Source organism: Cariama cristata, unplaced genomic scaffold, assembly GCF_000690535.1.
Source record: "Cariama cristata isolate BGI_N322 unplaced genomic scaffold, ASM69053v1 scaffold6658, whole genome shotgun sequence".
Lineage (NCBI taxonomy): Eukaryota > Metazoa > Chordata > Aves > Cariamiformes > Cariamidae > Cariama > Cariama cristata.
Genome location: NW_009630810.1, coordinates 20,179 through 30,899, shown reverse-complemented (window position 1 = coordinate 30,899; position 10,721 = coordinate 20,179). Strand labels below are relative to the sequence as shown.

The following is a 10,721-nucleotide window of genomic DNA, read 5'->3' as shown; positions in this document are numbered from 1 at the left end:
AAATGCATTTTACAAATAAAAATTAAGTCAAAGAGAACAGCCAGGCTGTATTCTTACAGTATTTGGCACCTAGATCTTCTCCTCTTTTTGAAGTTCTGCTCATGTTTTAATGAAGAAAATTGAAGTTCTTCTCACCATACATTCTTTTGTTTTCATGGCAGATTTGGTGGCTGTGAGTGAAGCTAATTGCTGTTGATATTCTTTACTTGCCTTTGTTTGTACTGATGTCCTCCCAGATGTTCCTTCCAGCAACATTTTCCTAACACTGGCCATTTCCAGCAGAGCAGCAGAACTGCACTAGGAGCAAAGAAATCAACAAACAAACAAACAAACAACACCATTTATATCTTGTGCTTTGTGAGTCTCTTGTGGAACCAGTGCATGATCTGTTTGTTTGTAAAAGGAGAAAATCTGTGGAAAAACACGATGCACTGAATGGTCTGCTATGTTTCACAGAATGCACTACAAACCCTGCAAGCTGACTATTCACTCCGGCTTTCCAGGTGATCTGAGACAGGGTTTAAGAGGTTTACCCAAGGCAAAGTAACAAATCTATGTCAGAACTTGTCGTGATAAGGGGTCAGAGGTTACTTTTGCATTGAGTCTGTTCACAGCCTAGTGAATTTGCCCATCAGAATGACTACGAGAAACAGCATTACTGTGTTCATGCCTGTAAAATACCCTGCAGGTAAAAATCTCTTTCGCAAAGCTTCTTGAAACCCAGGCACATTGAATGCCTCTGTTCCAGCCTCCCCAAGGCTTTGTCCTCAGGACTGGTAGCTGCAAAGTTCCCTTCTGTTGGAGTGGCAGAGGGAGCTCTGGGCTGGCTCTTGTGGGGAAAACTGAAGTGAAAGAGCTGGGGAGGGCTCGCAGAGCTTTTGGAGGATTGCAGCCTTCTGCCTTTTCCCTGTATCCCAGTCATTTCACAATGCAGCACTCCCATTCTCCTTCTTTGGCTATATTTATACCAGCGAGTAGCCCATGTCCTATGTGTCCTCTCAACAGGACAGATGCGCTCTATTGGAGTACCTATTGGAAGAGCCCTTGGCCATATTTGCTCCTGAAGCTCACCAAAGGATGGTTTTGCATGGTGCTACCCATCCAAATGGCTCTAACTATTCAATGATATGGATAATGGAGTCCCAGTGTCTCTTCCTTATACTCCCCTACTGGTATAGAAAAGCCTTTTTTTCCCAACTCCCTAACCTCCATCCTGGTCTTCATGGTCAGGTCCTGCTCTGCACACTGTCCTGTCCTTGAGTTTTCCTCTCCTCAGCCTGCCCTCTTATAGCACGCCTTCCTCCAGCACCTCTGTTGCAGGACTGCTCTACAGATCCCCCCTCTTGCTGGGGCCCACCGCAGTGCCCACCTCCTGCCCCACGCACGCCCACAGCTCCCCCCTCACTGCCCCACCTCTGCCTCCTGGCAGGGGGAAATTGGTTGGGGGGCACAGGCAAGCGGTCTGTTTCTGCATCTGTCCCCCAGCCCAGACGGTGCTTCTCCCCAACACCCAAGTCACCTCCTACCAGAACTGACATGGGGACTTGGGTAGGACAATGCCCAAGGTCCCATGGCTGGGACCGATTTGGGCAAGGAAGAGATCCTGCATCTGTGGAATGCAGTTAACAATTATTTATTTTTACTTAGAAAACAATGATTTAGTTTGATATATGCTTAGTAAAAAAATATCCTCTGGAGGAATTTACACTGATACAAAAGTGAACATTTCTCTTAAACTGTTCTGGGTACTCTTTTGTTCCCTGTACTTTTTCTATGCTCGGAGTTTGCAATGAAATTCTGACATGGTACATTGTTAACTGTTCCACTTTACATGTCCCTGGAAATATTATGTAGGAGAGCAAAGGTGAAATGCCCTCTGTGCTCAGAAAGGCTGGCTGAAAACGAGCCATGTGCCCAGCAAAGTGCCAGGAGTTCAGAGAAGATGAATGCAGCGAGAGCAAGAGGAAGCATGAATGTCAGGGTGCACTCCATCAGGCAGAGACTCCTCTACCCCACTTCATCCCTCATTGTACATACTTTTCTGACTTTTCCTTTATGCCCTCTCCTCCTCCTCCAGCACACTGGCCCCACAAATATTCTGCATGTGTTCTTTTTAAAAAATCTTGAGTGCATGCCAAATTTTATGCCTCTGTTATGACAACTCTGCAAAACAAAACAAACACTAATTATAGGACAAAACAAAATGTGGCCAAAATTCTTCTTTCCCTCATTTTCCATCAAAGATCATTCCCAAATGGATTCTTGATACATGTAGTTTAGTTTTGCTGGTTACTCCTTGTCCCCTTGAGCAACTCAGCTGGTTTGAAGGCAAGTGGGCCAAAAACTCCTTCAGCTTCTCAGTCTGCTGATGTGCATTGCAACCCATTTTGGTCTATGATGATTAGAGATACACCAAGATTTTTACATTCTGCTCCAAGCTCTCCAAGCCTGTTAAGATCTATCTGATTATCCCTCCAGAGATTTATTCAGAGTGTGTGTATTGTCAGTCTTGTTTCACAGAATCATGGAATCATGGAATGATCTGGGTTGGAAGGGACCTTAAAGACCATCTCGTTCCAACTGCCCTGCCCAGGGCAGGGACACCTTCCCCCAGAGCAGGTTGCTCAAATCTCCATCCAACCTGGCCTTGAACACTTCCAGGGAGGGGGCATCCACAGCTTCTCTGGGCAACCTGCAGACCTTCACTGGACTCATGCCAACATGTCCATGTCTCTTTCATACTGAGGAGCCAAGCACTGGACAAGGTACCCTAGATGTGTCTCACCAGCGCTGAGCAGAGGGGAAGGATCACTTCCCTTGACCTGCTGGCAGTGCTCTGTCTAGTGCAGCCCAGGAGGTTCGTGGCCTTCTTTGCTGCAAGGCCTAATCGCTGCCTCATGGTCAACGTCTTCACCAGGATCCACAGTGCCTCATATCAGCAGAGCTGCTCTCCAGCAGGTCAGCCCTCACCTTGTACTGATGTATGGGGTTATTCATCCTCATGTAGACAACCTGAGTTGGGTACCAAGTGACAAGATTAAGAAACCTACTGCCTGGGATTCACAAAAGTCAGCAAGATCTGACGGGAGAATGAGCCATCTGTCTTTAGTACTAGTGATAGAACATTTACGCAAGAAATGAGAGACATGTATTTGGCTTCAGTCTAGCCTCTAGGTGATTCAGCCCTTGTGTATATCCAGCTCTCCAGGAGAGTGAGTTTCCTATGCATTCACTCGAGGAAAATCAGAGCAGACCAAGTACTTCCACTTGTCCACTGGAGGCTGGGTCCAAGCGCAAGTGGCTGATATCACCAGAAAAGCAAAGCAGTACCCATCGAGTAGAGGAATCGACGAAGTTGACTGTGGAGACCAAAGAACAAAATGGCTTCTGGTCTCCGCCTCTACTCCCAAGATTATTTTTTTCCTCCTTTTTTTTTTTTTAATTTTTTATTTAATGCTCTCTAGCGCAAAATGCATAAATAATCCTTGTAGCAGCGACAAGAAGTCCCCTCCCGTTTAAGCACTGTAACTGCTAGACTACTGGCAAACTGCTCTTCCTTCAGAAAACAAAGCTTGCTTTTATAGGATGCTCATTCGCCTACAGGTGACAAAGAATGTTATTATATTATCTGTCTATTGCCAAGGACAGCAAGGAGAAAGTTATGTATTCAAGTGCTTCTTAAAAAGTTAAAGTTGCAGTATAACTATCTTGCTCAACACTTTATTAGAGTAGCAACAAAAATCCATCACAAATGAATCTCCACAGTGGCATGCATAAAAGAATTACAAAATGTTTCTTTTGAACAAAAATTGTTCTTCATTTTTAGAAGGACTACATTTATCAGCAGTACGTTTCTCTGAACAATTTCACTATTGTATTAACAAACAAATTTATAAACCACATGCAATGACAGAATGAGATCAGAATTACTCTGGGTAGGTGAAAAAGAAATTCCTTCTAAACCAGTTGCTCTTGAATAGTTTCTGTGAATTCAAATTTCCAGGATTCAGCTTCCAAATTAAGGAATTCTGGAGTCCCAATCACTTCAGCTGAACCAATTCACTGGCATTTGCTGTATCACCGTATCCCAGTAGTAATGAAAGAATCAGGAGAAAACAATCTCTTATTGAAAAGAACAAAACAGCAAAGAAACAATTCTGTCTGAAGAAAAGATAACAAAATACTGAAAGATCACTTTGAAATTTCACTGCAGTTTGTAACAAATAAAACAAATGTACACAGTAGAAATCATACAATAGTGGAGAAATAAACAAGCATATACAGCATTGTTGAAAGAACAATTTAGCTTTGCACATTCCTGAAATAATGTGTTTTCTTCCACAGTGACAATGCTCAGATCTGGGGTTTTTTTTAGAATAGCTTTTCACAAAAACAATCAAGAAATATTTGCCTACTTGCAAAGGCCAAGTGACTGATCCAAGCATTCACTGTGTAGTAGAGGAACTACAGCAGCAGCTCCTGAAGGAGGATCAGTCCTTCAGTCAGTTGTATTGGATAATCGTTTTTGAAGGGAAGCCAGTGACAGCTTTATCATTTCACTTGTGTCATTCGCTTCCACAGGACTGTGCTAAACCCCTTCACAATACAATAGAGCTGCTTTGATAGGTCCTTAATTCTGACCTCAAAGAGGTCATGCATTAATTTGAACCAAAGTGTGTTTTAAATACACCTAACCTTTCTTATCTGCATGATTTACCAACACTGAGGCTTCCTGAATCTCAGCATTTCACACAGGAAGCAGCGCAGCTCCAAAAGACAGATGCTACAGCAGCATCTCTTCTGTTACATGCTGGGTAAAGTTCCAAATAAAAACGCAATGTGAATGCAATCTCTTACATCAAAGACATGAAATGAAGATATAGATATTTCAATATTGCTACCAATCAGACAATTCTTTCTAACTAAATGTTGCAAAGGAATTTTTTATCCACAAAATAAAGACAAATATTTATAGTATTGTGGCCAGTAGTTGACACTGTCACTTTCAGTTCTAGCAAAAAAGTTTGATATTATTATTAATAAACTTAAAAATCACACAAATTTTTAAACAAAAACATGCCCACATATCTAATCTACAACATCTAGGTACAAGAAAAGAGGTTGGTTGCTGTTATAAACAGAAGGGAAGCACAGAAATAGATCTAAAATCACATTGGCAAAATATCTAGCAAAGTTTCATAGTGTTAGCTGTAGGAATCAGTATAAAATTAGCATGGATTTCATGGATAACATCTATAAAGATACAGCTACAGCACATTATGAGTTAAAATCACACCTCAACTTCAATCTGCAATTTTAGATATTGCATTTGTGCACACAATTTTGCATGCATAATCATTTGCGCACATAAATATCAGCATGAAATAATTCCTTTTCATTTGTTATTCCAAGTGATGATGCATACAAAATCACCTACATAGATTTTAGCCCTTGATGAAACTTCACTAAGAATATGGACTTAAATACCCCACCTGAGCATCTGAAAAAAAAGAACTATGGAGACAGAGGGTGAGAAAGGAGAAAGTTACTTTTTGAGCAAAAAGGCAAATAAAGGTAAGAATTTAGTTCTGATATTGTCAGTCTATAGTTGTAGTTCAGTCTGTACTCTGAAAAGGGTCCAGATAAAAGTGTAAGTTTGCACTACTGTTACTACACGAGTACTTAGCTCAGTTCTTAGCCCAGCCAGTTGTGCCCCTAAGAGTACAACCAGGTCTCTGCAGCATGCAGTCTCTTTGCCGGCTGCTTGTCCTGCAGGTCTACTCGCTTTTTACGTAAGAAAAGGACCTAGTTCTGGCACCTCTTTAGAAATTCTGGGAGGTAAGACCTGGTCTGAAAGCACTGGATAGATGCCTAACTGATAACAGCATTTGAAGAGGGAAAGGATTTCCACCAGCAGCTGCCTCCACACCCTCTCCCTCCCATATCGACCCGGGGATCAGCATGGATCAGCTGCGAGCGGTGCTGGCTGACTGCGCACAAAAGCTTTGCTCAGTCAGGTACAGGAACTTGCTTTTACTTTGAATATGTCTCTTGGCTAAGTAAATATAAATGTCTGTGTAAGATTTCCCAGATAATTTCATTTACTGTGACAGTTGCTTTGGAGGAAACCTTATACAGGTTGTATTACCTCTCCTTGACTTCCTCTTATGATGGCAAACTGTAGCTTTAAGCAAGCGTAAGCAGTAAAATGCCATAGAACTCTGAAATTTCACCTCAAACTCTACAATGGAAAGGTTTGTTCGAAACGTATGTCACTGCTATAGTATTGTATTTATGAGACATGATTGCTAGGTACTAACTCTAGAATAACATTGGCATTCTTCTCTTTTGACTCTTGAACCCCAGTCAGCTTTGCCCGCTTGGCTGCCATGTGACTTACTCTGTTATTATTTTTTTTTCCTTATTATTTTAAAAGCAGCAAAGATTCTGGACATCCCTCTTCCAGTTGTGTGGGTGTTCAGATGCCACGGTGATGGAGCATCTGCACAGAAACAGACCCCCCCTGCATGTGTCTGGTGGGCTGTGTCGCTCGGGCAGCCAAGCCAGCAAGCCACAGCCCCCCAGTAAATAGGGAAGAGCCCCAGTGCAGAGGATTTAGAAAACATTGCAACAGAGCCTGCAGTTGTTCAGCCGCCACCCCTGCTCCAGCCAAAGCTCTGCCAGCTCCTGTGCTTCACGGGACAGGCTCCTGCGTACAGCCTGACCCTGGCGAATGCCCACGGGTGTGGAGCTCTGCCTGGTTTTAAAACTGGCTCCCCATAATTTGAGGTAAAAGTCTCAAGAAGCAGGATACCTCTGTGGTCTCACTCCTTCTGCTTGCCAAAATGAAAACGCAAGTGCTGATGGAAATAAAAGATAGAAAGGGCTTTCTGGAGGAAGTTTGTCATGCCTATACTGCTGTTTAAAACCTCCTGCTGTTGGTCCCTTCCCTGCCCTGCCATCATTTTGCTGAGCGAGAAAGTAGCTGCGGTGCTCTGCAAGGCTAAAACTGGAGTTAAAGCAAGGATACAGATGGAGCAGGATACAGACTGTTCGCTTCCTCCTTGCCATCCAGAGAATGTTGAATAGAGGCTTTTGGATGCAGCAGATGTGAGTTCACAGCGAAATTTAGATCTGAGGCCTCTTGGGGTATTTTTAGTTCTCTTTAAGTTTGCAAATGTGGCTGAACGTAAGTGAAAGTGGTTTGAATTGGGGAAGCGGCTGTATATGCAAAGGACAACTGGATAGGAAAGCCTTATAATGCTAGTGAGGCTACCTCTTTCATTCCACACTGGAAAGTTTTTTTACTAGAACAATTTGGTTTCTTACAGCTTTTTAAATATCATGTACAAAAGCTGTGCACAATGTTCATAACAAACAAGAATATACAGGCATCTTCCTGAGTTTCTGTTACTGCCGCATAGGAACAGGAAAATGTAATTCTAGCAAGAACATGAGCTGGTCTAGAGCAAAGCCAAAGTGATACATCACGCTTTGACTGCAGCTACATCGGGGAGATCGTGTCCCCAGGCTGCTTGTCATGGGCTGGTGTGGGAAAAGCATGCAAGCGGCTACGCTGGCAAGTGAGAAGCAATGGTGACTTCTCTTCTGACAATACTTTTTATGTCCTGAAGTACTCTAATGGATAACCTTGGAGATGAAAAATGAAAAAAGTGTCATTTTTCACTGAATTTTCTTCTTTTTCCCTAGACGTTATCTATATTAAAACTATAAACCCCCTGTAGCGGTCTGAGATACAATTACTATTGAACCAAGATAAAATTAAGTAGTAAAAGCCTGTCCAACACTCTCAAAACCTGTCAAGTTCCAACAGGATTCAGTATTAGCTGAGACTTACATTTAAAGTGCTACATCTATAAACTAGCTTGCTGAAAAAAACCCATTTTTTAAAGCTTCCTACTGACTTTTTGTTTGTTTGTTTGTTTTGAAAAAAAAAAAAAAAAAGGAAAAAAAAGGATTTCATGCTCTTTGCTAACAGATACCTGCTTATTGAAGTGTGTTACAATGCCTGCAATTAGATTTGTACTGCTGTGGGATGAGGGACCCAATGACAGGTAGTTACTGCAACTGGTAGTGGTTCTGGCTGCTGTCGATGGGCCACGCTGGTACTGCCCAGTACAGCCACGCAGGAGGGCAGCTCCTCTCCTCGCCTCTCACCTTCATTGGGAGCATCATCCACTGCCCCGCTCTGCGTCCGTGGAGACGTCCTGGGCAGCCTTGCTCTTTCTGAGAACGCAGACCACTCTTTGGCCAACATATGAGACAAAGGATTTGGGCATTCCACTGAAGCCAACTTACCTGCTTAAAGTTACGTTAAGTGCTTTGTTCAGTTAGACTCAGTAGTATGTTCTTTTCACTCCCCAAGGGGCTGCTTTTTCTTGTAGGATGCAGACAGGTGTGTAGAGACACATGGTAACTCCTGCAATTCTGTGAGCAGAAATGCCTTTACATTTCATACAGGTTGGTGGGAACAGAGCATCCAAAGGTTTCATACGACTATGTACTCAGAACAAGGTGGGACTCAGGCCTGAAAATGAGGAGAGAAGAGGCAAACTGAGAAAGAAATAGTTTTCATTCTCATATCATCTGCAAAAGGAAATGAGCAACTAAGCCCCTCTGTGGATCATCTATATTGTAAGATCTAAGGTATACAGGTTTGTGAATACCATTTAAGTAGTCTTGTGTAAAAAACCATCATGAAAAGAGTAACTTACATCAACATATAGAAGAGAGCTGGGTTAGAGAGATGTGCTACACACAGGGATGGTGCAGGTAGCATGGAAATGGATGTGACTTTCAGCTCTCTCAGGACCAGAACGCTTGTGTGGGGGAGATCCGTGTCTTCCCTTAGCACCAGCTGCATGGTGGCACCAGGCTAGTTAACTCCAAGCTGAAGCTAGAGGGTGAGGCAGAAGAAAATGCCCCATTGCCCTCCTGCAGGCAGCCAGGGCATGCCTGGGAGGAATCACTGAGCTCAGACATCAATGCTCGCCCTCCCACCATACACATATATGAGCCACCATGCCTGAGCACCAGGCTCTGATGCTCACCATTGCCCTCTGCTCCGTAGAGGGTAAGGCTTAACCTACGTGTTTCTCCTCATCCTTCCCCATACCCCAGATCTTCCCAGTCACGTTATGCTCTGCACAGGCACTTTGACAGCATCACTTTCCAGAGCCGGGCATGCCCTGTTTGGTGGTGCATCACCCGTCTCCACCAGCTTTCCCTGGTCCTTCACTGTGCTACCCCAGCTGAAAGCTAGTGCAGCACAGCCCCATGCATGTGAACATGCTCTGGTAGTGAGCACTCCTCCACACCAAATATTAAAATGTATTAACTGTTACCTCAGATGACAAACACATATCACCAAGGGACAATTTTGCAGAGGACAGGTAGGTATTGGTGACAGTAATATCTTCCAGCTCAGTGCTGAAGTGATCAGACTCTTTGATGACGTTATAATTCAGGGCCACGCTGTAATTGACTGGTTTCTTCTCCCGTTTCTGCTGGCAGTTGCAGAGTTTCCTGAAGGCTGCTCTGAATTTCTGGGACATGAGATTGTAGATTACAGGATTGATGGCACTATTTAAATAAATACAGATTCTGCAAAATAGCAGGAACCAGTTTTCTTGGAAGGGGCTGGAGAGAAAGGAATTGACCACAACCAGTGTGCGGTAGGGCATCCATAGAAATGCAAATAGGATCACAACCACGGCCAACATCTTGGTAACCTGGGGGAACACAGAGGTAGACAGAAGAGGGGCAGAAGGTTAGTACTCATCTTGGAAAGAACATGTGCATTCCTACATCTCTATGGCCAATGCAGAACTATGGACAGACTCTTCAGCTGGGAATTTCTGATCAATGTTTGATTCAGAAAGGTTTTCTGCAGTAAGAAGGACAAAAAAAACCTGGCTCCAAATTCCTCCTACTTTTTGTTTCCAGGTGACATCCCAGTAAGTTAATTGTTATAGACCTTAGACTTTGCAACTTCACAAGCTGGAAGGAAGTGTTGATTCAAATTGAAAAAAAGGATTCTAAAGTGCCAGGTCCTGCACTTGGGTCACAACAGCCCCATGCAACGCTACAGACTTGGGGAACAGTGGCTGGAAAACTATCTCACAGGGAAAGACCTGGGGGTGTTGGTCGACAGCTGGCTGAATATGAGCCAGCAGTGTGCCCACGTGGCCAAGGCGGCCAACAGCATCCTGGCTTGTATAAGAAATAGTGTGGCCAGCAGGACTAGGCAAGTGATTGTCCCCCTGTACTCGGCACTGGTGAGGCTGCACCTTGAATACTGTGTTCAGTTCTGGGCCCCTCACTACAAGAAAGACACTGAGGTGCTGGAGCGTGTCCAGAGAAGGGCAACGAAGCTGGTGAAGGGCCTGGAGCACAAGTCTTCTGAGGAGTGGCTGAGGGAGCTGGGGTTGTTCATTCCGGTGAAAAGGACACTGAGGGGAGACCTGATCGCTCTCTACAACTACCTGAAAGGAGGTTGTAGCGAGGTGGGGGTTGGTCTCTTCTCCCAAGTAACAAGCAATAGGACAATAGGAAAGATGTGGTGCTTTGCAACATGGTTTAGTGGTGGATTTGGCTGTGCTAGGTTTAACAGTTAGACTCGATGATCTTACAGGTCCTTTCCAACCTAAACCATTCTGTGATTCTATTCTATGATATTAGATGTACATATTCAAAGGCTA

At 43.8% G+C, this 10,721-nt stretch overlaps 1 protein-coding gene across 1 annotated transcript in view; it reads right to left on the bottom strand.

Moving 5' to 3' along the window:
• Window positions 1–8,079: 8,079 nt before the first annotated feature.
• TRHR (thyrotropin-releasing hormone receptor) overlaps window positions 8,080–10,721 on the bottom strand; it is a 12,958-nt gene continuing 10,316 nt past the window's right edge. The window contains exons 2-3 of the mRNA XM_009705719.1: window positions 9,366–9,752; window positions 8,080–8,265 (exon numbers count right to left, since the gene is read on the bottom strand). Coding sequence (XP_009704021.1) covers window positions 8,080–8,265; window positions 9,366–9,752 — 573 coding nt within the window. The remainder of the gene's footprint in view (window positions 8,266–9,365; window positions 9,753–10,721) is intronic.